The 26,894-nt window shown below is 43.0% G+C and overlaps 1 protein-coding gene across 3 annotated transcripts; it reads right to left on the minus strand.

Annotated features, from left to right (window-relative positions):
• Positions 1-891: 891 nt before the first annotated feature.
• DAB2 (DAB adaptor protein 2) lies at positions 892-26,669 on the minus strand. 3 transcript variants are annotated; one of them, XM_064439066.1, is made up of 13 exons: positions 26,418-26,669; positions 14,973-15,092; positions 13,104-13,243; positions 12,365-12,463; positions 11,920-12,051; positions 9,854-9,937; positions 9,021-9,083; positions 6,556-7,176; positions 5,555-5,708; positions 4,469-4,996; positions 3,854-3,945; positions 3,049-3,116; positions 892-2,341 (listed from the first exon to the last, which is right to left on the minus strand). In XM_064439066.1, exons 2-12 carry the CDS (start codon positions 15,064-15,066, stop codon positions 3,054-3,056), a joined length of 2,070 nt encoding a protein of 689 aa, XP_064295136.1. In that variant the 5' UTR covers positions 15,067-15,092; positions 26,418-26,669; the 3' UTR covers positions 892-2,341; positions 3,049-3,053. The 3 variants fall into 3 exon arrangements, with proteins under 3 accessions (XP_064295136.1, XP_064295137.1, XP_064295138.1); XM_064439067.1 differs by having other exon boundaries at positions 26,433-26,668; XM_064439068.1 differs by having other exon boundaries at positions 6,898-7,176; positions 26,418-26,641.
• Positions 26,670-26,894: the final 225 nt, after the last annotated feature.

Genomic DNA, 26,894 nt, shown 5'->3' on the forward strand with positions numbered 1-26,894 from the left:
ATCCTATTTAAGTATTTAAGACTCCAGCATAGTAGGACTGTTAATTTTAGTTTGACCAGCAAATGGTCATTTAGATGCTTAACTCAGATGCTGATAAACATATTCCTTCACTCAAGCACCAAGACAGTCAACTGGTTTTTTAGTTCTGATGGTATCTTTGAGTACTAAATTACGTGTTGCCATGCAGCAAAAAAAAAAAGTCAACCCCTCCCAGTGATTCTCTGTGAGCACCATAATATCTGTATTTCAAGCTGGATACCAACTCCCTTTCAATGGGTTGTTTTCAATCCCCTAACCATACCAATCAAATGGTATTTAAAGTAAGCAAGCAAGCACCCACTCTATTTATTCAGTGATAGATTAGGCTGACAGTTACACTTATGTCTCCAGTACTAAAGGCTAGTCTAAAACAGTAGCTTTCTAATGGATTTATTCTTTTCAGCCATCTACATTAAAGGCATTATAAAATGTGTTCTGAACATGAGATAATGTTCTAATTTAGTTTTCCCAGCACCAGTTTAGACCTCCTGAAAAGCTGGAATAGGCAAGTTGAATTAAGGAAACTTCTGAATGTAATGCAATTTAAGTACCCAGCTTCCATGGTCCTGCAGAAGGGAGCAAGAAAGCATCTTTAGCTGCCTAGCCTGAGTTTGCTACTACTAATGGGATGAGCTTCTAGCAACAAGTCAGCAGGTGATTTTATTTTTTACTGTGGGACAGCATTTGTTGAACAGGCCTGATGCAATAAGCCACAGAAAGACTTAAGACCTTGCTCTCAGACTGCTATTGTAAGAACCTGTAAGAAACATTTCTTAGTAGGCTCTGAACTCCTAGTGTCTGCTTGACCACAAGATTGAGTTATGGAGAACAGAATCAACAGCCACACAGATGTGCATTTGCTGTGAAGAGTTACTTCTTTTTATTGCCATTAGGTAACATTACTTGGGATATAACATTTTTATACCACAGTGAAACATCCAAATTTCTACATTTCCAGTTTGGGACAAATACTTAAATTCATAGGTTTTTTTTTGTTTTTTTTTTTTTTTTTTTTTTGCATTACAAAGTGCAAAAGACATTTAAATACAAGACTAATTGCATGACTGGTTGAATCGGGTATTAATGCTGTATTCAAGTTGACTTTCTTAGCTCTCCAGTTCAGCAGCTACTGTGGCATTTGAATTAACAATGCTATTTCAAGTTTATACTTAGCATTAACAGGAAAACCTCTGATGCATCAACCATCACCACTGGCCAAGAATGTAACAGTTACAGTCAGTTAAAACCAACTGATTTAGAGATCTGTCAGTAAAGAGGTTCTTTAGAAAAGGCACAGTTTTCAAGAAATTGAGAACTACCCCACATTAATGACACAGAGGTGGTGCACCTGCTCACAAGGAGTCTAGGCATGGAGTGAAGCCATAATTGTCTTTTTGCTTTCTATATTGGAAATATGCCACACTACACCATGTGACAACTCAAACTGAGCAACAACAGGGACGTTCACTGAGATATACACAAGAAGCTTATCTGCTTGTTCCACTTGTCTGCCAAGCCACCTTAACAAAAGTAATCCTAGTAGCTTTCCCTCCCTGAAAAAAAGTCATATTAGCACCAAGACAACAGTTCGTATCTCAGTATTCTGCAAGATTTGTTTCAGCTTATCTGACCCTACAGTGGAGACCTCTGGTGCTCAGGACCCCAGCAGTTCTGTTACAGACACTACAATTAATGTCTTTGTTACACATTTATGGCAGAATGATACTATTACCATTAGTTAAACAGGGAACTATTGGACTTTTTCCCCCTATATCTCTGTGGCTCAGAGACCAAGTCATACGTCTAGTCACCAATTAGAACTGAGTAGTGTCCACTTAACTTTACAACTGGCTGCTGTTTTCATAACAAGCAACTGACCTAGTTGTTTAAGCTGTGGAGTTTCAGCTACCAATTCAATTTCCTTATGTGAAGGCAACACTTCTTCCCCAGGTACATTCAGTTCCTGTATTTTAGGACAGTAAGTGCTCTACAAAGAGGAATTATGGTGACGATGTTCACAAGACACATGACTTAGTGTATCTAAGCTGTTCTATGGAAGATGGCAAAAAAACTAATGTAAAGTTAACATCCACCAATGTGAATTGGGGTCTCCAGTATCAGTCCAACTTTTCATTTGCTTTGCCCTGAATTATCATCTTCACAGCGTGTTCCTTGAGGGTTCGTGTTTCAATCCAGCTGGACATGGAATGGCAGCAATTGTGGGAGACAGCAAAGTGAAACAAGTAGAAAACTCCTGTTGAGAAGAGGTCCAGTTATTCCATTTGTCCGTTCCTGGTCTTGCCTAGTATGATGAAAAGCACTTAGGGTTAGGATTGCTGTAAGTTATACTTTTATTGTTTAAACTAGCTTATACTGTTGAGAACAAAATTAAAGTAATAAATAGCAACATTTGTCTTCCGTTATAGGCCAGGCAGTATATCAGGGGAAGACAGATGTGACAGAGGAATAGATTTGCTAGTTTGACAGTTCGTGTTCTCTAGTCTGAAACAAAAGTTTCAGTTACATTAATTTCTATTGGCAGAAGTTCTCATAACAGCCCTTATTCTGTTTTTACTTCAGTTCACCCAGAGTACAAACCCACAATTATTTAGGGGATTAAACTTCAGAAAGATATATGGGGCACTGTGTGCTAACACTGTCCTAAAGAGATATCTGAAGGAATTTAGTCAGCCCTTCCAAGATTTCCACCACATATTTACTCACTAATTTTCCTCAAGGAAAGGAAATCTATATCTATTGTCACCTTGAGACCATGGAAGAATAAAATCTTTATTTCTGATAAAGTGAAGCTGATTGAGCTTCACTGGAATGCACCTATATACAAGTCTGAGTAGGGGTACTCTAGCAGGAGTGTTCTAGGGACTGTTTGCCATACTTCAGAGGAGCATTTTAGTTAAGCTAGTTTAGTTTTTAGCCAGCTCTTTAACAAAGGTTTTTTGAATCAATTTCAGAGAAATAAGTAGGTTGTCTTATTAGTGCAAGACTCACCTGATCTATGCAAATGGGTTGCCAAAAGGATCACCAAAAGGACCAGAAGGTGGTTTCTGAGATTCCATCTAAGGAAAGAGAGATCATAGGTTGTTAGTGGGTTTCCAGGTTTCACAAGGTTTACTCTGCATGGCAGTTTCAGCTAGCCCCTCTTCCAAACACCTTCTGGAAAGAATACTGCAGCGATCCTGCAAAATACACAGTAACTACTGCTTCAACAAGAGAAAAGGACTCTAAAGCCATGTTAGCAGTTTTCCTAGTCTGAGGCAGGTATCTTTTGGAACACTCATGTGTGCTTACTGAGCACTCATTTGGAGCTAAGCCAATGTAGTCATGATGAGATCTGTTTTAGCCAAATGCTAGATGTCTTAAGTCAGCATTCTGGAATTGCTCCAGAGTTTCCACCAAGGGCTTCAAGTGTTGTGTCCCAGATGGAGTGATTTTGTTAAGCCACTTCTGCCCCCAGGGCATACTGAACACGGGAGCCTTCCATTTGTTCAGCAGGAGAGCTGCTCAGCCCACACTGCTCAGTCTACTCCATAGAGAGTATAACTGAAGTATAACTGAAGCGGAAGACTTCTGCAGCTACATTATTTCAGTCTTTTGTAGGAGCTTCCACTACTGAAGAACTTCTTGCTAGGGCTTGCAGCCTCGGGAACTGGTTATGGACCCAAGCCAAATGGACTCTTACTTTGTTAGCCTTCTTGCAACAAATGCCCTCTGTTAGATTAAATACTACCCTCAGACATTCAAGAAGTTTCATTCTGCTGCCTTTAAAGCCAGATTGTTTTTTAATATTACTTACATGTGGTGCACTGAAAATATCTGTTATAGCTTGACTTTCAAACAGGTCATCAGCAGGCAGTATACTTTGTTGGGGAACAGTCTTTGGTGGTTCTAAGGAAAATAGACATACTGCTATAATCACTTAACAGGTTTAACAAAGTACTCAGCTCTGCCTGTATAGCAGCACTAAAGTTCATCTAATTAGATACACAAAAAAAAGCCACATGGAAGTTGTTTTGAGGGACCTCACAGTTTTATCTCCTGCTTGTCCCTTGCTACACTTAAGCTAGTGGAACTTCTAACATTGTACAGGCCTCGTTTCTCTCATTCTAGTCAAGTAGTTTAGGCACTAGATGTCAGTGTTCAGCCACTGACATTGAGCAATTCTGTAATGTTATTACAGGAGACAGTCCTTCAACCTTCCTTCAGTAACCATTAAATTAAATTTTTAGTTCTATCAGAAAAGACTAGTGATTAGCCACCCCAGTCCCCTAGCATCTATCCAAGCAGAAGAAACAGGATTTCACCAGTCATTTTGGCAGACAGCTTGCTAGCTTCCATGTCATCATGGTCTGTACTATCTTGAGGAATACCTACTTTACTATTAAGTAATTGCTGAAAACTCCAGAAGCACCTGAAAGGGTTTGCTGCTCTCCTCTCCTTGCTGGTACTGCAGGTGGCTTTGTCAGATGGAAGTCTTTGAACATTTCCTTAATATCCTTCATCTCTTTATCACCAAGTGGATCCAGATCAAGAAAAGCATCATTCTCTTTCCTAGACAGCTCCTTCTGAGGTGCAGTTCTAGGTGGTGGCTGAGGTGGGTTAGTTGTTGTTGACATGGAGGACAGTACAGATGGCATCTGAGCAGGTAGTGTTGAAGATGAGAACACACTCATATGGAACGGGTTTGCAGCACTGGATGGCTGCGCCCATGGACTAGATGGAATTTGTGGTGCCTGTGCCCAGATACCAGCGGACTGAGGGGCTGCTGTACCAAAAGGTGCAGGCTGGTTCCAGCTTGGTACTGCTGGAGTGCCAAAGCCAAGTGGTTGAGTAAATCCTGTAGGTTGAGCAGGCATCATAGACCCAGGAAAGACTGATGCACCCTGAGGGAAGGCAGGTGTCTGTGCACTCCATGGTGATGAACTTATTGGCAAGCCACCTGTGGGAAGATTGTTGTTACACAGCATGTCAGTGATCTGAAGATCTCAAGCAGGAGTGTATCAATTCCACTGAAGGTATCAGCAAAACATTTTTTTCGTGTGCTGTTTGCAAAAAATCTGTTCATTTACACTTAAAAATCAAGTCATTTGGGGGGAGGGGATAAGGGGTTTATTTTTTTTTTTACTTTGCTCTATTTCAGTCCTGGAAGAACAGAACTGAGGTTGATATAACAGAACTGCTGCCACATAGTTACTGCTGTGTAAATTATAGTTAGTGATCTGCAGCAGTGTTAACTCTAACATCCCAAGTTGTACTTGGCTCACTTGAGCCTATGTACCTGAAACAGCAATCTGCTGTGAAAGTTTAAGCAAAAAAACCCTGTTCCAGTTAAAAATGCAGAATTTAGGCCTCTATTCACAAAACTTAATAGTTCAGGGCAGACAGCACATGGATTAAGAGGCATGGCACTACACATGAGGTAAAGGAAGACTAGAACACAATTTTGGTGTTAACAGATATCTTAGACTGGAGCAAGACCTTCATTTTGTGAACTAACCTAGACCAGCCAATGAAGATGCTGTGGTAGCACTTGTTTGGAAGATGTCCAGTGGACAAGTTGACACAGGTTCTGTTTGTGCCACTGAGGTCAGGTTAAGGATGTCTGTAACTGGGTCAAAGATGTCTGAGCTCAAGAAGTCTTTTGATGCCATCTAGAAAGAAAGAAAAAAGCATTGTGAGATGGGATGGCAGAACACATGCAAGCATGATCAAGACTTCCTAGTCCAGAGCTACAAGCTTTTATTTCAGCTAGAGCAGAGCAGGGAGCTTTGATATGTCCTTTAGAGAAAAAGTATAAGAGATTCAAACGTCACCATTTTGTTCATGCTTTCTGAGATGCATGGCATTAAGTAGGTATAATGTATAGTAGTCGCAAGTCAACAGCGGAAGAATAAGTCTTAAAGTGACAGAATTATTTGCTATGGTAATAAGCTTCACTCTGCCCCTCACCCCTCTAAGCATTCCTGCTCAGTCTGCAGTGACCCCTGCAGTTGTGGCAAGGTCAGCAAGAGAGTTTTGCATTATTTGAGTGCAAGACAAATGCAGCTGACCCAGAACCACCCTGTGTCTGGTCAGGAGTGTCATTAAGATTGCCCTCAGTAGGCAGATACTGAGAAACTACATAGGTTTCTGTAAGCTAGTACTAGTACCCCATTGTTATAAAACCACAGGCTGATGGGCATACAGCTGTCATATCAGGTTCTGGCACTGTATCAAGTATCAGTATTATAGCAGCATACTTACCAGACCTTTACAGAAGTGTGGCAGCATTAAGGAAGAGAGTATATAATTTAGTGACCATAGCTACTATGAAGCATTCATGAATGTTAGATTCTAACATACCACGGCTGCAGAAGGTTAGAGTAAGCATGACAGGTAGAAAAGATGTTGTGAAGCTGTTTAGCTAGCTACACAATATGAAGAAAGAAAAGCTTCCTTCACCTAGCTTCTCTAAGTAAGAGCATGCATATCGCCATTAATTATTTGAATATTGTTCACCTTGACAGACCTCCTTCCTCTTCCTGGCTTGGTACTTTGTGGTGGTGGGCTAATTGTTATAGACTCATGTGACATGAGCTGGATATTGCTTTCAGAATCCAGCTTTACTCCATTCTGCAGAGATACTCCTTTGGAAGGACCTTTCACAAACAGGTTTGATGGGGCTTTAAGAAAGCCATTCTGTTCTCCCTCTGGTACCCCATTTGGAGTTCTTGCTTCAGGTGACTTACTCTCAGGTAGCCACTGGCTTGCTAGTGCTTTTTGTTTGCCAGTTCTATTAGAAATCTTGTCAAACTGTTTACCAAAGTAGTCAATATCACTATTTGAAGTACCATTACCCACCAGTGTCAAGGTACCCAGACTTTCCATCTTCTGATCAGTAGATTTTAGAGATTCAAATGAAGGCAGTGCAGATTGGTCTGGCTGTGCGAAAGGATCATCACTGAAAGGGTCTGGATTAGGTGTGGGAAAGAAGCTAAGACTGGTACACAAAGAACTCTCAGGCAAGAAGGGTGGCTGTGGCAGACAACTGATGCCATTCAAGAAGAAATCCTCTCTTGTAAAAGTCTCTCTGGTCTCAATTTCAGAATTTAGATCCACTAACAGAATGTCTTTAGCTTCCTATTTGTTCAGAAAGAAAAATAAAGTTAGTTTTATGTAAGACATGCTGCATAGTACACAAGCTCAAGGAAAACAGCTGCAAAAGGAGAGATCCTAGTATCCAGTATATTATACTAATAAGCACAAATTTATTGTGACATTGAATACTAAAGCTTCATCTTAAGTCATTAAGGCAAGCTACTGGTGTGGTCAAAGCACAGCTACTTAGTTTCAGAAACTCAATGTTAAAAGCACCTGTTTTAAAATCCCTTAGTTAAACACCAGATGCTTGTTCTACAGCCTAGAGACTGTAGAGTCAAACACTAATTACACCCAGACTTTCACTTGAGTCAAGAACTCATTTGAGTTCTAGTCTTTTGTTCTGACAAATTGTGAAATCAGACTGCCTTAGTGTGACTTCAAAATTTCAGTCTCATCTTTGGAGTAAGATTAGAGAGCTATTTGCCAGTGGAGGATGTTAGTGTGCCATCTCTCCACCAGACAGGCTGTAGAAGGGTAAGACTTGGTCACTAGTCGGACTGACAGCACCAATTGCACCATGGCTCACAGTAGCTTACAGTGCCAGAACAAACTGGTAGGATTTTGGGGGTCATATAAAGCTATGACAAGGTTTATGCATAATTTTGTGGAATTAGGTCACATCTTGAGCTAGGGCTACTCATCTAGAATGGTCAGGAGTCCACTCTGAGGGACTTACTTAAGGATTCATCTGTCCATAAATTAGCTTCAGCTTTAAAGGTCTTTAGCAGAGTTTCTGTAATAGCTCTCATAGCAGCAGAGGCATGTGCTGCCAGTACATACTTCTAAGACACCTGACTATAGGGGTGGGCCCATGCAAACCTCATGAAGTTCAACAAGGCCAAGTGCAAGGTCCTGCACCTGGATCAGGGTAATCCCAAACATGGATACTAGCTGGGTGATGAGTGGATTGAGAGCAGCCCTGTGGATAAACACCTGGGAGTATTGGTGGACAGAAAACTGAATGAGCCAGTAATATGTGCTCACAACCCAGAAAGCCAATTACATCTTGAGCTGCATCAAAAGAAATGTGGCCAGAAGTCAAGGGAGGCAATTCTCCCCCTCTGCTCTCATAAGAGCGTACCTGGAGTACTGCATTCAGCTGTGGGGTCTCCAGCATAAGACAGACATGGACCTGCTTGAGGTGGTCCAGAAGAAGGCACAAAGATAATCAGGGGGTTGGACCACCTCCCCTCTGAGGACAGCCTAAGAGAGTTTAGCATAAAGAGAAGAAAAGGCTCTGGGAAGACCTTATAGCAGCCTTCAGTACTTGAAGGGGGCCTACAGGGAAGATGGGGAAGGACTCTATGGGACTGTAATGATAGGACAAGGGGTATTGTTTTTAAACCGAAAGAGGGTAGATTTAGATTAGATAATAGGAAGAAATTCTTTACTATGATGGTGGCGAAACACTGGAACAGGCTGCCCAGAGAAGTTGTGGATGCCCCATCCCTGGAAGTGTTCAAAGGCCAGGTTGGATGGGGCTTTGAGCAACCTGGTCTAGTGGAAGGTGTCCCTGCCCATGGCAGGGGGGTTAGCCTAGGTGATCTCTAAAGGTCCCTCCCAACCCAAACCCATTCTATGACTAACAATACAGGATTATCTCTGTCATGCAGTGTCAAGTGAACTCTGCTGGATAAGAATGACATTAGATACTCTAGCTAGTAAGTAGATACTATTATAGCCCTAAGACACTAGTACACTGATAATGGCTAGACAGATGTCTCAGTGAAACCAGAACTAACAAAGTTAAAACAGACCTTAATACCAGGACTAAGTTTGCTCTCAAAGCAAGAACCAAGACAGCTAAGCCAGATTCTACTTACTGTGGAAATGGTCATATAAGGCGGTGTTGACATATCCCCAAACAAGTCCATCTGGTCATCTCCCTTGAAGCCAGAAATATTGAAAGAATTGGTCTCTGTTAGAGGTCTTTCAAGAGCAAGAATCAAGAATTACACAATTCTACTGTAAACACATTTATAAATATTGTGTTTCCCACACAATGTGGAGGTGGTCAGTTATGAACTCCTTAATGGCAACAGTATAAAGTTCTAAAATGTAAGATACTAGTTTCGTTTTGTCAGCCTGATCAGCAGCAGGTGCTTCACTACCATTCCATAATGGATGGATAACAGTGTCAGCAATAATTGGAATATTAAAACTTGCCTTAAGCAAGGGACTTGCAGGCTTCGAAGAGCAAGTGATGGAAAGAGGAAGTATGAGGGAGATGACTACCAAGTATTAGTTCTGTAGGCCCCCTTTTACTCCCATTTCAATGTAATTGGGCATCTGACATTGCCTCCATAATGCTGGCAGTGTAAAAATGTCAAAGCTAGTTGTGTTGCAGCAACACACCTAATCAAATGAGGCTAAGTTGGAGTGACTTACCTCAGTCCTTTCTTCTTCACTCTAAAGAATAAAAGGCAGCTTTTAGTACCTAGACATCATGTAGAGTATCCAAAACCTCTCACTTTGGTAAGCGTACCATATCTAGGAGGTGATCAGACTGTTGGTACAACTATCAACCAATACCTTCAAGTGATCCTGGATTTAGACAGACTTCAGTGTCAAACCTTACAGGACTTAGTAGGCAAGCCAATGCTGAAGCAAACTTTATTTCTATGCAGACTAATGCAGTTTCTATAATTTTACTCACCTTTTTCTTGTCATCTTCTTCCTTCTTCTTCATATTATATATTAGTTGGAAGAGGTCCTTAAGATCAACAACTAGAGGCTCAGCCTGAAAAAGATTGTAGGTTTTAGGCCATGTACTACTTCACAGCTTGTTTCAGTAGAAGTCCAGGGAGCAGCAAGCCAAAATTTACTAAATGGTGCAACAGTAAGGTTGAGATAACAGGAAAAACATGAGTTTAAAGGACTATCTATTCTCCACACAAGAAAGCTCACACAGAATCCAAGAGTCATGGGGTACAACCAGCTTAGAACTATTGTTAACTCCACAGGAAAGTGGTCGTATTTGTGCTAAGCCTGCTATGTTTTTCCTAAATGCTTGTAGTGCAAGATTTTGTAAGTGCATGGCAAGTCCTAATCATATTTCCTCAAAAGCTTATCCAAGCTCTCTCTAGTCTCATGAGAGGAAACCATTTTGCATCTATCTGTTTTTTACCAACTCCAACACTGAACCTGGAGAAAGCTTCTATAGCTAATACTAAATTTATTTTAAACAGGATGCAAATACTAAATAAGTGAGGCAAGCATAAGGTAAGACTATCGTCACCTCAAACGTGTAGAGCAGACACCAGCTTCAAGTGGTATCTTACAAGGATGAAGATTTAGTGTGAATTAGAAAGGCACTGCATTCCCTGCACACCCATTAATGAGAACGTTTTGAGTGGTTGCTGAGATGATGGAAAGTTCAGCTATACTGATCTGGAACTTTTGCTTGAGGCATATAGCAGCTGTGTCAGTGTCTAGAGTAGAACAAGTCCCCTTGTTTCACCACTACCTTTGGCTCAACCAGAGAATGTGTTGAACAGGTCCTGCTGTTTATGTCTAAGCATCATACTCTCTTAATCCAAGGTTTTAGACATGCAACTGCAGGGACAGCTATTTCAAGAGTTATCAACTTTGACAAACAGCACAGCTGCAGCAGTCTAGAGCACTAGAATTCCTTACTTCTCAGCTAGACAAGTTTGTGTTAGAAACAACTAGCAGCAAGTCAAGATCTGCCTACATCTTGGCTGAGCTTATAGGTTGGCAAGCAGCACCCCATGACAAAAAGCCCTGGGAGAACAGACTCCACTCCAGAGCACACACAGAAGGAATTTGTACTTAATCTACAATTCTAGTGAAGTCCATACAACACAGGATTCCAATGAACTATTAAAACAGGCTTAGTAGAGGGTGTTACAGGTATTAGTAAAGTAGTAACATGCTCCAACAAGGAGCCCCTCAGTCCCACCTGTAGCAGGTCTGAAGCTGCCAACAGGTTCTTCAGGAGGGCAGGCAGGGCTCCTCAAGTTGTTATAGTGACTGTTATAAAGACAAGCTAATAAATGATAAATATCTAACTTAAGTTCAGGTCCTTTAGGAAGCTGCATAATACTCAGCAGTAATTCCAAGTAGCTTGTTTACAATACTGCTTATACACAGATTCTTTTCAGAGAGAAAAACCCTGCATACAAGATTTCTGCAAGGGAAAGAATATCACAGAATGACCAGAATTCCTCCCAGAATTAACTCTAGCAGGGCTGGACCTGCCATTCACTGGCCCCAGAAACACTATTGCAATTGAGTAGGTCTGTTTTCACTGCTTCACAAGACAAGGCATCATCAGAATTACACTAGTGGAGGTCTAACAGCATTCCTGTTAAGTACAAGTGAAGCTCTGGCTATTTGACTCAAGAATTAGTATTCTCACTGACAGTAACAGGCCACAGTACAGGAAAGTCCATGATAATGGCTTCATTCATCTCACTAATGACTTCCATGGTGCGTGGAGAGGTTAAGCAGGGGTAGTCACAGTAAGCAAGGCTTCTTGAGTCTTTTTACTCTGGACTACACAGAAGCTGAACAAGATAAAAGCCATTGGTGATACAGTCAATTCCTACTGCCCTGCTCCAGGAGAACAGCGTATCTATCTGTGTGATTTCCCCTATACTTCATAAGGACTACCAGCAAAACATTAGACCCTTACCGCAAGTTAAGTGTTTACATAATAGCATTTCTCATAGCAAATGGCAAAGGGTGTCTGATCCATACCTGTTGTGCTGTTTTTATGGCAAAAAATTGGTGCTGGCCTTCTCCTCCACAAATATAGCCAAAGGCACGATTGTCTGTTACATCCCGGGCAATAAAAGAGATCTTGTTTACTGGATGCTCATGCTCTATGACCTAGAATTGGGAAAAATTAACTATTGGTTTAAAGTGCTGGAGTTATAATAGCTGCTATTCTCTGTAGTTAGAATGTCTGAGACTGGTAGAAGGCTTCAGTTTGAGACTCAGATTTATCAGCCTTTGACTAACTGCAATAGGATATGGCTATCTCTCTGGCAGGAGGCTTCAGCATTACAACCCATTTCACAAGCCAATTTTTATATGTGGAAGAGGAGCACAATAACATTAAGGAATCTAGTTCAGATTGGTCTAACTTCCAAGTGCCTCATTTGATTTAAGAATCACATTAAGAGAGTACGTTGTATCTTACCCCAGTTTTCTCATCTATTATCTTGATACCAGAGAGGGAGATGTTCACCCAGATCTTCTGTTTGTGTTGACCCTGGGAACGGGCTGCCACTGCCATTCCCTGAAGAGGTTGAAAGTATTGATAATACTTGTGTTAGACTGAACTTTAACTTGCTTCCTTACATTCTTCATGAGCCCATGGCTGTGACTGTACTAGAGCTCATCTGTTTATTCCTGTGCAACCGTACAGTTAGAGCAGCATCCATCTTGCCACATATGCCTGAATAAGTGTGAAGTGATGCCTCAGAACTAGATTGTGTTTCCTCTGTAAATATTTTGGAGCTTTAGAACTTCTTAGTTCACAAAACTGCTGCAGTAGCAGGGTCTTTACCAGCTTTCCTGGCCTGACTGAAGCTGTGTGAGTGTGCCACAGGATGCCAACTTATGCTTTGAGTTCAGTGTTAAATTGCACAGTCACTCCTCCCCATCCAAAACCCAAGCTCACTATTTGTGATCAAGTTCATACTATTAGCATCCATACTGGATGCCTACAAGAGATCCAAAGTAGTGTTCCCAGGCTATTAGAGAAACACTGCTTTGGGCAAGGGGTTACAGCTTTAGAAGTAATATCCATCTAGGATGGTGCTGTTTTTACTATGTTACCATTGAGCCATATTTGAAGTTGTGCCAAAGTGACCATTTGATCTGCTTTCTGAAGGCTACCCAGAAGTTGTTCCTTACATGCCAGCTCAAGCCCTTACCTTCAGCTTCATCATTGAATCCTGACTCATTTTGTCTCCTCTTGCCTCTGGAACATCATCAATGCCAATCAGTTTAGCTTTGTATCTTACACCATCACCTTTGAATCTAGCCAAGAGAGATTCATCTGTTTTTTCTGGCCCTGGAGATAGAGAAAATATTAGGGCTTTTTTGTAAGAGAAATGCCTGTGTTGTGGCTTTGAGATATTTTTAAAAATATAACATATGTGCTGGTTTTGGCTGGGATGGAGCTATTTTCTTCATAGGCTGGGACAAAGGTAATTATTTCCATGGGGCAATGTTTTAGATTTGTGCTGAAGACAGTGTTGATGATACAGGGATGTTTTAGCCATTGCAGGGCAGGGCTTACACAGAGTCAAGGCCTTTTCTGCCTCTCACCCCACCCCACCAGTGAGCAGCTGGGGGTGCACAAGGAGCTGGGAGGGGACACAGCTGGGACAGCTGACCCCAACTGACCAAAGGGAGATTCCATGTCATGTCATGCTCAGCATATAAAACTGGGGGAAGAGGGAAGGGAGGGATGGTCAGAGTGATGGCATTTTGTCTTCCCAAGTAACCGTTACACGTGATGGAGCCCTGATCTCCTGGAGATGGGTGAACACCTGCCTGCCCATGGGAAGGAGTGAATGGATTCCTTGTTTTGCTTTGCTTGTGTGCACAGCTTTTGCTTTACCTATTGAACTGTCTTTATGTCAACGCATGAGTTTCCTCATTTTTACTCTTCCAATTCTCTCCCCCGTCCCACTGGGGCAAATTGAGCAAGCAGCTGTGCCGTGCTTAGTTGCCAGCTAGGGTTAAACCACAACACCATACGAACATATATTAAAACTGTTCCTTGAGTATAGCTGACTAACAACTCCTAGTACTTCCAGTACTGTGTGCACTGCAAGACAGTTACTCCTTTAAGGTCACAGCGCTCTTGCAGAACCTGGCCACAGTTCAAAGATTGGAGCCCTGTGCTTAATATTTGGGGATTTCAGAAAAATTGTTTGCCACATAAAAGACCGAAACATTTATAGGCAACAGCCAAGTAGATAAAAGTGCTAAGCAAAAACACCAAGCAGAAATGGTACTTCCCATGGCCATACAGAATGTTCACTAAGCCTTTCAGATATTAGCCCCTAGTTCTGGTGTAGTCAGATCTCTTCTTGGTGTGCAAGAATATTCTAGTTCCTGTGCTAGAACTTCCTATCAGGAACACCATTTCTACAAGTCCTGGTACCCCCACCCCTGTAATCACTTGTGATTTTAGCTATATTTGCTATTTCTGCTGTTCCTGCTACTTCTCAGAACTGCTTGGTTTTCTTCTCTGTGTACTTAATATACTCTGAGTGTATACCTAGCCATGTAGTTCTGTATGGGGTAATTATATTTACATGACTTAATCTATCAAAAAGTCTGTGATCTATAATAATTCTCATGAAATGAGATTTCTAGCTTCTATAGACTAGAATACATATCTGTGTCCAGCACATCACTCCCTCTCTGGAGGTAGGGGAGGAATTGAGTTCACGTTCAGACTGACAGCTACCTGGATAGTCCTGAGTCTGGTCACCTCCTCACGAGGCTTTCACTTTTCTGGCTTTTGGCAACTTGTCAGGCTCAGCAAATGAGTAATTTAACAAGTGGAACAGAGAGGTTTAGAACTTAAAGCTAGAAAAAACCTTTCAAGCTAAAAGCCTACCTTTGGGTTAGATTTATTTTGCTAGCTTATTTACTCACTCTTCCAGTCAGCTTGAAACCTTGGAGTTTTTAACTATGCTGTGAGAGCAGGGATCATAGTTCTAGGCAAGCACAAAATGCTATGGGCACTGACCAGAGGAGGTGTTCAAGAGGTAAGCATTTCTTACCTTTCTTTTTTTCTTTCTTTGAAGTTTGAGCTTTTGATGGAGTCTGTTGCTCAGACTGGCTGTTGATAGTTGTAGTTTCAGTTTCAGTAGACATGATGAGATGGTTGTCAGCTATGCTTGCTGTAGTTTTAAAAAAATCCAAATAACAATCAGTAAACAGACATAATATTTTACCTTGAAGAAGAAATATTCTTATCAGACCTGTTAGGCCAGTTTTGTTCTGCTGAACACTGAAGCCTACTAGTTCCTCAAAGTTTTAGTAGTGATCATATAGAAAGTCTGACTCACTGTCTGTTCATCTCAGCCTACAGAAAGCATGAAGTTATGGCCAGTAGGTGATGAACCTTCACCTCAGTAACACCTAATCAGTAGATCACACTGACCTACATCCACAGGCCCTACTTGCATCACTCTGCTTTAATCTGTAAACCTTTAGCTTTTTACTCTTTGAAGCTATTTATAGAACCTCAGATATTTTGCTGTATTCCCCTTCAGCACTGCCAGCTGCATCTCTGTAGTAGGATAGGAGAGAATGCAAGAAACATTTGCTAGTATCTGTTCCAAACACTCATGAAGGTGACACCAGAACACGCAAAAGAAGCCATTGGATCTTATTCGTATCTTTATAAGTTGTGGATGCCTGAGGTTATACCTCCCAATAGGTAAAAGCAAATAAATTTCTTAGGCTGCAGACAGACTGTTCCAGGAACAAAAAACAATCCAGCAACAAAACCCAGAAATCCACACTCTTGTCTTAACAGTAATCAAGTAACCTTAGGGTTGTTTTTTTTAAAAACCAAACAAACCAAAAAACCTGAAAGTTAACAGAAACTATGGACTAATACAAATTAACTGTATGCCATGAGACCCTTTTGCCTCTGAAGTAGAAGATCCATTAAAAAAATTCTGCACTCATGTTTTCTTCCTATATAGCTGAAGCATTGATTAACACATAGCAAATAAAGGGCCTCATTGTAGAATTCTGAAGAACTTCTATACCCATATCATATCACCTGCTGAGAGTTCACAGTACATGACAGTTATTATCATACCTTTGGAGAACTCAATATCTTTGAGAATCGTATCTCTGGAACAACAGAATTAGCAAAACTAAGAATGAAACAATAGACAAAGACCACCTTAATACATGTTCATATTTTAATAACTACTCCTTGACGTCTTAGTTAAGCTACAAGACTAGCAAAAAATGCCTTAGGCTTTACCTTAATTCCACTGGGGTAGGGAGTAACATTATGTAGCTTGAGCTAGCAGTTAACTAGTCTGCTTGGGGTACAAGGGTCTCAGCCACAACTAAATTTGTATTCTATGCTTTAGACCCAAGTTAAAGCTGTGCACACACTTAAGTTTGGCTTATGTTAATGGAAAGTGCTGGTGTGCTTTACATGGAAGTGACTAAAATGAAGTTAATCTTTTGTTTGTAGTTCTTGCTCTTGCTTCCTTTAATAGTACTTAGTCCCTTAGTATTCCTTTACCCAGACTGCAAGAGTAAGGCAACAAGAGAATAGAACTGTTCTATTACACTTGAATTCTGAGTTAATCTGAAAAGAGCCAGCCAGCAGTATGGCAGGGTTAGAGATGCATGTGTTTTTATGCAAGGGCAGTCATGCTGTCAATTATACTGGCATAAAAAAAACCAAAGATCATTCCCACAGCAACTACGTCAGACTGTTAAGTGATGCCTTTTGAATTTTCTCCATGTAGATAAGTCCACTGCTTTTATCACAGCTTAATTACTTGCTATGCAGTTGTATAGCCCATTTTAGCTACTATGCTAAACACACTATTTCAAGTCTTGGACTACAGATTTATGGATGTTGCTAGCCTGGGAGAAGTGCCCCAAACTCTTGCCTGCATCAGTAGATATGCACCACATTTGACTTACCCACTTTTTGGTTTACTCTGGAAAAGGCATGTTAAGAGACCACTAATAGTACCTTCCTCCTTTCCTATAGGGACTATCCTCTGAAGAGCAAGCACTAATCACTCATTAGGGAAAGGTGATTTCAAGTCCTGAACACACAGGCCTTGAAGTATGAGCTGTGTCAAGTTAGGCAACTCTCCATTTAAGCATCATACTTAATTTCTACCCACCTACCCTGGGAAAGTCACTCTTGAGACCTTGGACATCCTATGCTTTTGGTGTCTTCTGAACACCCTACAAGGAATGCTGTTGGTAGTGACAATTCATCCTTGAAATACTGTTTCCTACCAAAACTTGGAACACATGCCAAACAATTTTGTTGAGCAATATTTAGTTTCCCTGAAAAGATGCTTTCATAGTTATCCCTTATTTGAGCAAGGGGTGGCAATGTGGTAGCTACCCCCAATGATTATATTTTTGTTCTGTGCAGAGGGGATTGAGAATTTTCATTATGGCTGTAGTCTGTCATGGGTTTTTAAGACTGGACAACAATTCTCACCCAACAGACAGACTTTTTCCTCCTCAGCAGACAAAGGTAATTGCCTCAGTGTTGATGAAGGCTTGTCTGAGAAGGTTAGGGACACTGAAAGTCAAAGGCAAGGCAGATAAACTAAAATCTGCTCAGGAGTCTAATACTTTGTCCTTTTTACAGCCTGTGCTCCTTTTTTGTCCCTTGATATTGCAAGTACATGTTTCAGCTTAAAGAGTTATTGCATGTAAATATTAACCTCAAATTAGAATATGAGAGGCCAGGAGAGGACAAGGGAAGCTTTTACTGCCAAGTGCAATATAGGCTGTTAGGATGAACTAGTAACCGGAAGCACAGCAATAGTTCAAGTGCTGAACATGCTTCCAGGGCAGGTTGTCCCCCCAACCCTTTTAACAGTTAGTCAAGTTCTTCTGGTTAGAAGGTTGTATCAGGACCTGCACAACGTATCCTTAGAAATATCTCTAGCCATCAAGCTCTTGACAGAAGAGCTGTTTTGAGGAGGCTGGTAAACAAGCTGTCACTTTAGTGAATTCAAGACTTCAGTTTTGCAGGCTAAAGGCTAAACAACAATACATACAATGGCTAGCAAAAGTCAAAGCTGTAAAGCCTGGTACATTTACTAATAATGGACTTTCTTGACTAGCAGCATTCTACCCACAGTAGAAGTAAAATAGTGCATTTGTGTGAGCCTCTGCACGACTGACTTATATTTGCATCTAACAAATCCCTATGTGCATAACTGACTATCACATTTTCTGCCTCATTCCTGCTGCAACAGTAGTACCTCAAGTAAACGTGAGAAGCACTAGGCATGCATTAATAAGTCAGAGACATTAATGTGCTATTCAGACTTTTGCCTTCTAAAGAGGGTCATTCGTGCTCCGGAGTCAAATAAAATGTCATAAGTGTTTTGTTTCAGTACTGGAACACCCATTACTCTAACATCTGACAGTGTCTAAGAGTTCAAATCAAACAAGCCTTTCTGCAACATCATAAAATTACTATGATTTAGATGGAAAATTCCAGCTTCACGTTCTGATGGAAGCACTATCATTAGTTTGTTTCCTCTACTAGAATAGCCAGTGACTTATATACATGAAAGATACTAGCCTTACCCACAAGTAGGTTATACCTGATATGTATTGTTCATACGTACCTGCTTGAACACAATTGTTGGAATTGAGTTCATAGACAGCTTGGGAACTATTCCTCTCCAGTTCATGCCATGTCTGGAATGCCAGGGCAACAACACTTGCCAGAAAGATGACTGAATACAGGCTTTTATATAAATCTAACCTAAGCCCATGTGGTTAGTCTTGTAAGAGAGGCAACTGAAAAGGATTATGACCTACCTTGCCTGACAAGTGAAGCTATCTGTCATTCCCTCAACCAGTAAGGCCTAGATTAGTGATGCCTCCCCCCCCCCCGCCCCCGGCCCAGTTTCTCTTGTGATCCTTTGATAGCAAGGAAAGACCAGCATTTTCAGCCTAAGTTCGAAAAGCCTGTTTAACTGTCCTGTTTAGGCCAGAGGTAATTAGAAATATGATTTGTGGTTAAGAGATCATTTGCCTGGTATCATGGCCTCAGTTAAGACAGGCACTTGGGCCTGTTGGCCAGAATATTTCCAGATTAACAGGATATTACTTTAGAGATTTATTTTTTCATACAACTTGATTTAAGCCTTGTTTGATATTCTGTTATTTCACCTAGCGAATGGATCAATACTTTGCTGAGGTATTAAGGCAACCTTATGCCAAGGACTTCCTCTGCCAACAGGAATATCCTTTTGGAATAAGCTCAGCTTTACTTACATATCGCCATATACAACATGTAGTTCAGCTGCCCTGATTGTACACAACCAGTAGTGAGAAACAGGGAATGGTGACGTTCATCTACTTAGTAGAATAGAAGTATGGTAATGGATGCATCAGGGAGTACCTCCTCTTTCCCCAGTACCAATTGCTAAGTAGGCAAAGGGCTTAGTACTCTAATTAGTCATGTCAGCTACAGATGTTGACATGTATCATTGCTGGTGCAGGATCATGCCTGTGAAAATGCCCAGGCATCTTACTATTTCAGTCAATTTGCCAACTACTATTTCATCAGTTGAACAGAACAATCTGTTCTCATCATATCAGTGCATCAGTCTCCTCTGAGCTGTTTCATTTTTAGTAATAACATAGAAATTCAAACTAAGTTTCCAAAAGTGGTTTTTTTGCTCACTGGAATCACAGCCAGGTAAGCATCACTAAGTCTGCAGCTAGAGCTAAACAGGTTGCTCAGTTCAAGTGGTGCAACTTGACAAGTACCTTTTGCCATTACACTATGCTTTTGAGCACAATTCCTGATGAGATAATCAGTTACTTCTCAACCCAGCTACCACAGTAGCTCTATTCTGAATTTTTATCCCCTTGTCATGAGAATAAAGCTGTTGCAGGAATATTAGAACAGAGGGCTCAAAGGTCATGACCAGCTAAACAAGATGTATCTAACAACTTGGAAAGATACAAATTAGAAACTATTGCCCTCTGCTTTCTTTAAGGGAAGAAGGTGAAATGCTTTTAATGAGCTAGTGGTATCGGGTTCCCTGAAGACTTCATCTCAAGCTGAAGGGAACCAGCACTGCCAGCCTGTTTGATAGACTTATTCTTCAGCCAGGAATTCCAGTGCCCGCAGGTAGTATTCAGACACCTAGCGAGTCCACCTCACATTGAGTTGTTCCAGGAATAATGCAGCATATTGCAACAAGCCCTGGTAGCAGCCTTTCCAACCTCTGTTCAACATTTAGCATTCCAGTCTATCAGTTCATTTCTTAGTCTAAACACCCCCTTCACTCTTAGTACTGGCAATACTAGCACCTGAACTCTGATTCTTCTTTTAGAAGATTGACATATCCCAGCATGCTCCTTCTTGATAGAGAGCTATTCAGTTGGTAACACAGGCTTATTGTTAGATTATATACTTATGTTATCCACAAGAAGCTTCTTCATACCAGTCTTAAAAAAAGTGTGCTTTGCAGCTTGTTAAGGGGCCACTCCTCTCTACCGCTCTCTCCAGGTCCCAGTGCTGAAGCCTCACAGATCAGTGGCTCCCGAGGCAGAGTTCAGTTGTCTGTTCTAGCATTTGCACAGGAGAGCATTATCTGCCTACTCACAGGATGAGTAATCTCAGGCCATATGCTTGCAGTGTATATCATTCAGTCTTCTGTCAATACTGCTTGTTGAGACTCACTGAATACACTAAACAACCTGGAAGCAAAGCAGGTTTTAGTCAAGGCAGCTAGTGTTTACTCAAATGCAAGCTAGTTTGAACTACACAACAGCTTAAACAATTTCCAACTGTACTCCTAACTCCCTCCTGCATAGAAGGACGGTTTCTGATCTTTTCGCTAATTAGTAGAGAAAGGACTCTTGCCAATAACCATGCATTTCACCCCCTTCCTCAGAGCAGGAACTTGACACATACTGAAGCTGTTAGCATAGGTTATTTCAGCTGCATGCTGTTAACTGTCCAGTGCTGGCAGTTATCCCTTTTTACAGTTTGGGTATGTGCAAATTGTATTGAGAGAGATTGCATATGTTCTGCACAGCCATTGCTGAACTTGTGTTCTCTACCTGTTGACAAATATATCTGAATGAGCAACTAGATTTTGCTGTATTATTCTTGCTTTCACCCAACGTGAAACTATATATTCATGACCACAGTGTAAAGTACTGCAGTTTGCTTATGCAGCCTGATAATCCCATGAGCAGCTAAAAACCTATCCTTAAACACCCCTTTCAGCATATTTGAAGAATCCTCCACCTAGCCCCCAGCTACTGTGCCTCTCGTTACATAAACTGTTGCAGTAGTCATCACAAGAGTCACTCCATACTGTCTCATGTAACAGATGCAAGTTATGTTCGTGATTTGCTATTAGAAGGACAATTCTGTTTGCACCTTATGCGGGCTTGTTCTTCAACAAGAGTTTCAGTCCTCAGTTAGGTATTATTAAGCAGTATGCTTAATACAAGGGCTACTCTTGCCTTCAAGATTAGTCATTACCAAGGGCCCCAGCTCTCCCTTGTATATGCAGCAAGAAAGGCAATGAATAACTAAACAAGACAAATCTAAAAAGCTGGTACAGAAAGACCTATACCAGAGGTAAAAAAGGGTTAACCAGGTTACCAGGATTTTCAGAGCTCCACTGCAGCTCTTTCAGTAGCTGTCCTACTAAACAGGTAGTCAAGTTTCATTCTTGCTAACTGTAGTTACACACTTTTTATATACATTAGAAGAAGTTTACATTATTGCTTCTAAATTCAGACTCTGAAGTAACCCTGACCAGGTTCTCTCTAATTTTCCATCTTTATGATAGTCTTGGTATCATATTATGGGGATGACCCCATCCATCAGAAGCATGCAAGGACAAGTGTCAGCCTACCACCCTGCTCTAGAATTTACCTTCCATCAGTCAGGCTAGCAGCTGTTTGCAGATAGATCTGCTATTCAAGCTGTTAGAAAACTAGTTCTACTCATATAGTGAACTTTGTGCCCTCCCTTAAAGCACAAATAACCATGTTCTGAGAGAGCACAGATGATGTCTGTAAGGTAGAAACATAGGCTGCAATATTAACGCTACCTCCTTTGTGTTCCCCACTTGTCTTGTCCCTTCCTAGGAAGTCTCATCCACAGACATTTTAGCCATAGGGCAGGTGGATGAGAGTTGTCATAGGAGGAGACTTGCTGTTGTGTGACACATCAGCATTAAGAGTTGAGTACACTTTTTCTGGAGAAGCTAGTTCCTAGTTAACATTAGCATGAAGCCTCCTGACTGCCAATGTAAAAGGTCTGTTATACTGTCTCTTAGGCCATCTTGTTCTGTTCAAGAGATAATCTTCATCAAGTATTTCACTTCTCAGCTTCTTTGGTTAAGGATGCAGCATAAGCTGACAGACGAGCACGAAATTTAGCTCTAAGGCCAATAGTCTGTCCTTAACTGGCCCTGTGATGTCTGAGCTTTGGGATCTAAGATGACATGTCAGCTATGAAGCTTTCTAAGCAGCTTTTTAAAAAAAAATAAAATCCCACAGATAGTTGGGACTGAAGGTCTTCAGGGCATTTCAGCTGAGACACTTCATCCTCAAGCACTCCATAGCACATGCAAAGTACATCCTTTTAGAAGAGGGAAACCGGAATGGTCTATGCACCCATCAACCAGGGCTGACAAGAGTTAGATGGAAGAAGATGCTTTGTTCAGCACTCAGCTGCCCAGCTTGTATAAACAAGTTAATCTTGTTGAAACTGGTACCTCTTGTTTATTGACTAGGCCTTCCACTATGCTTCATCCAGCTTCTTTATAACCCTGGGACCCTTGAACCCAGATATAGCCTCAAAACTAGGTTTCTAAAGTCAGCTTGTTTTTGTTAGTTAATGCTACTTGGACACCTTATTTTATTTGATCCTTCTAACACAACCTCAAGTTGTATTTCTGTGGAGTCCGTGCTTAGAGAGAGGAATAGTGGCTTATGCTTGGTTGTGTTTAACAGCAGCAGCTCATTAAAACCTCCTAGCATTCCACACACACCACCCGCTCCCTGCTTCCACCACTCCCACCCACCCCAGCCTGAGGTAGATTCTTGATTCTACTAATAATCCCTTAGTCTATATGCAAGATTTGGGATTGTCTCCAAAATCCTTACATATTACAAGTTATCTTCATGCTATCCCTTCATCATTTCTTTTGACAGAATTTAGCCAGCAAGCAGGATCTGTACCACAAGTTCTGTTTCTAGAACAAGCTAGCTTTCTCTGGATATGGAATTTATTGCTTCATTGTCCAAGAAAATTCATGCTTCTGTAGTACTCACATATTGCTAGCCTTGCTGAATAAAGTCCACCAAGAACTAGGTTAACACAGCAGGTCACACAAACATCCTAGCAGTGTAAAGTTCATCAGGACAGAAGAGCATCAATAGCAGAGAAAATTTTGTAGGTTTGAGAACAATGCTCAGTAACTACAGCATATTATGCTCTTTCATTTATTTCATATCTCAGGCTATGGTTTTAGCCTAAATATCCTGTCCAGACACCAGCCCTTGATTCCCCTTTCCTTGACACTAAGTGCCTTTATCTGCTTTCCCATAGAGAAAAAAATCTAAGAGGTCTTTTTGCCACACTTTGCATATATTCACCTGTTAAGAGTACTTCTTTCTGTATCTGCTTGTGACAAAGGCCTTAAGCGAGAAGTATATCCATAGCAGCTACTGGTCTGCAACATCTGATAATAGGGTTACGAAGGCACTTTGACACGTAATACCCTTCTCAGTGAGAAAGTGGGTTGTGTACTACAGACATACAGAGATACTTAGAAGTGTAGCAGAATGCATATGTTAGAATGGATAAACATCTCTACCTTCACAAAAGGAAACTGACGCCAGATTTTTGGCATTTGGCCCATCTTTCCAACCTCTGGTGCTCAGCCAATAGCTCTGTTTGAAGTAAGAGCGCAAGACAGAAGTACCATAACTCACAGGACTATCAGAGTAGTGCTCATTTTTCTCCCAGTCTCCTGTCTACAGTGACGAGCACACAAGACCCTGTTAGATTCCTCTCAGCAGAGCCATCTCTTCATTTAAGACTTGGAGCACCTGGCATTCACCCTGAGCCTTCCTATATTCCAAATCATGAGGTTTACTAGTTAAGCTTCTGTTCTGATGGTTCACCTGACATTCATTTAGCACTCACATCCTCTTTACTATTTCTAACACTTAGTTCTCCCCCTCCCAGTGCAAACTGTAGTGAAGTACTATTAATAGAAATTTCTGCTTTAGGCTTGACCACATCCTTAGACCATTCCGACAATTTTGGAAACCTGATTTTGCCTTAAGAACCATTGTGTTGCGGGCAACTGCAGTGATTCTTTGAACAGACATGATGGATGAGTCCTCAGACAATCCCCTTCTCAGCTGAAAAGGTTTTCTTTGGATTTGGATTCACCCCTCTAATTAGCCATCCACTGCCTCACCCACCTCCTGGAAGTCCTAATAAAGCAGCTCCGCTAGCATTATAACTGCTTAACAGGTCACTATCAGACACAAGGACATATTTTCAATTTACCAGTGCCTGGTATGTATTCTAGCTGGCTGTGAAGACTTACCTTCGTAATCACTTTTCTCTAATTGAATCTGCATCTCTGTTTTGCTTGTCTATGCAGGTGTTCTCATCCCTAAGCATACAATGGGCAAATCTAGGCTTACATGCTCTCAGATTTGGTCAGTTTGGGGCAGCCTTGTTTATGGGAGTTACAGAAGACTTGAGGCAAAAATGTAGTATTTTAGGGTGAACTACCTTTATTAAGATTAAAAAATCCCCCCACCCCCCCCCCCCCCCCCGCCAATAAAATCAAGTTAACCCTAATTTACCAGTGGATTTGCATGCTTCCCTGGCATATACTCAGGTAACCAGTCTCAGCTTATATGAGGGATAGACGCTGTGCTACAGAGAAGTCCCACAGTATTCATCTTACTGCTCAGAGCACAGGCACTATCCCGACATAAGTGTCATCATGTGATGATCATTAGACTTTAAGTCTTACCAGCCGAGAAGTCTGTTTCTCTGAAAGGTAGAAGACCCATTCTGGTTAATCCTGAACATCTTTAACTACACCCATTTACCACAGACACAAGTATTATCATGAGATTCACCAGCAAACAGCGGTGCCCAGCAAGGGTGCTCCATCCAAAACAAAACCGAAAATCCAACCCTGCTTCACAGCATCTTAACCCTTTCCTCCTCTCTGCTACTAGAGAGATTATTTTGTATCAGCTATTTATGTGAAATTTAGTGTTTCTATACTTTTTCCCCGCTTAAATCCCTCCCTCTCCACACACAAAAATGAGAACGCACATTTATTTTGCGTCGCGCCGAAGCCTGCTCAGGCCGCCGGCCGCCTCAGCGCCCGGGGCAGGAGGCTCCCAGCCGCCTCTGCCGGGACGCGCTTCCCCGCAGCCGGGATCGGGCAGCCCCGAGAGCCCGGCACCGGCCCCGAGCGGGACCGCGGCACCCCCGAGCGGGACCGCGGCACCCCCGAGCGGGACCGGCGGCACCCCCGAGCGGGACCGGCGGCACCCCCGAGCGGGACCGGCGGCACCCCCGAGCGGGACCGGCGGCACCCCCGAGCGGGACCGGCGGCACCCCCGAGCGGGACCGGCGGCACCCCCGAGCGGGACCGGCGGCACCCCCGAGCGGGGCCGGCGGCACCCCCGAGCGGGGCCGGCGGCACCCCCGAGCGGGGCCGGCGGCACCCCCGAGCGGGGCCGGCGGCACCCCCGAGCGGGGCCGGCGGCACCCCCGAGCGGGGCCGGCGGCACCCCCGAGCGGGGCCGGCGGCACCCCCGAGCGGGGCCGGCGGCACCCCCGAGCGGGGCCGGCGGCACCCCCGAGCGGGGCCGGCGGCACCCCCGAGCGGGACCGGCGGCACCCCCGAGCGGGACCGGCGGCACCCCCGAGCGGGACCGGCGGCACCCCCGAGCGGGACCGGCGGCACCCCCGAGCGGGACCGGCGGCACCCCCGAGCGGGGCCGGCGGCACCCCCGAGCGGGGCCGGCGGCACCCCCGAGCGGGGCCGGCGGCACCCCCGAGCGGGGCCGGCGGCACCCCCGAGCGGGGCCGGCGCCGCCACCTCGCCGGCTTTCAGCGGCGAAGCGCAGCCCGGCCGGCGCCTCCTTCCCGGGGCTGCGGGGAGATGGTGCGAGCGGCCGAGCCCGGCTCAGCCCGGCCTGGCCGCCGCCGCCGCCGCGGCGCTCCCTCCGCGCTGCCCCACTTTGTTAAGCACCGACAGTCCTCGGGGGGAAAAACGATAAAAGAAAAACAAAATGAAGAAGAAAAGAAAGAGAAGGAAAAAGAAAGAAAGAAAAAGAAAAAAGAAAAACGAAAGAAAGAGAAAAGAAAGAAACCTACCTCCCGGCCGAGCCCGTTCCCCGCCTTTGGCTCTCCGAGAGCCGCGCGGAGTCCCGTTCGCAAAGCTACTTACGGGTTGGGTACGAACCTCTCCGTGCATGATCCGATGACCACAGCCAGTAACCTGGCTGGGACCGGCGGCGCGGTTAAATATTCTGTCGCGCTCTCGCCTTCAGATTAGTTAGCCACTCACAGCGAGAGATATGGTTTTAATCAGATGCTGGCAGCTGAGGACTACTCAGGAATGTGCTATGATGTTTTTGCTCCTTGGTCTTGGCTACTCCCCCTCAACGTGTCCGTGCTCACAAGCTTAACCCGTTGCGAGCCGCCGCTCTGGCCCCTGCTGCGGGGGGCGGGGGAAACGGGCCTGTAACGCTTTCCTAGAAAATGGGTCCCCTCATTTTTCTTTCCCCCAAAACCACAAAAACCAAAATACCACCCCACCAACCCCGAACCCGCAAATCTGTGACTAGCTGAACCAAAACATTAGGTAAGTGCAATTCTGTTTCGGGGGTGCATCCAGACCTGACCTTAACACTTCCCACTCATC

Source organism: Phalacrocorax carbo, chromosome Z (genome assembly GCF_963921805.1).
Source record: "Phalacrocorax carbo chromosome Z, bPhaCar2.1, whole genome shotgun sequence".
NCBI lineage: Eukaryota > Metazoa > Chordata > Aves > Suliformes > Phalacrocoracidae > Phalacrocorax > Phalacrocorax carbo.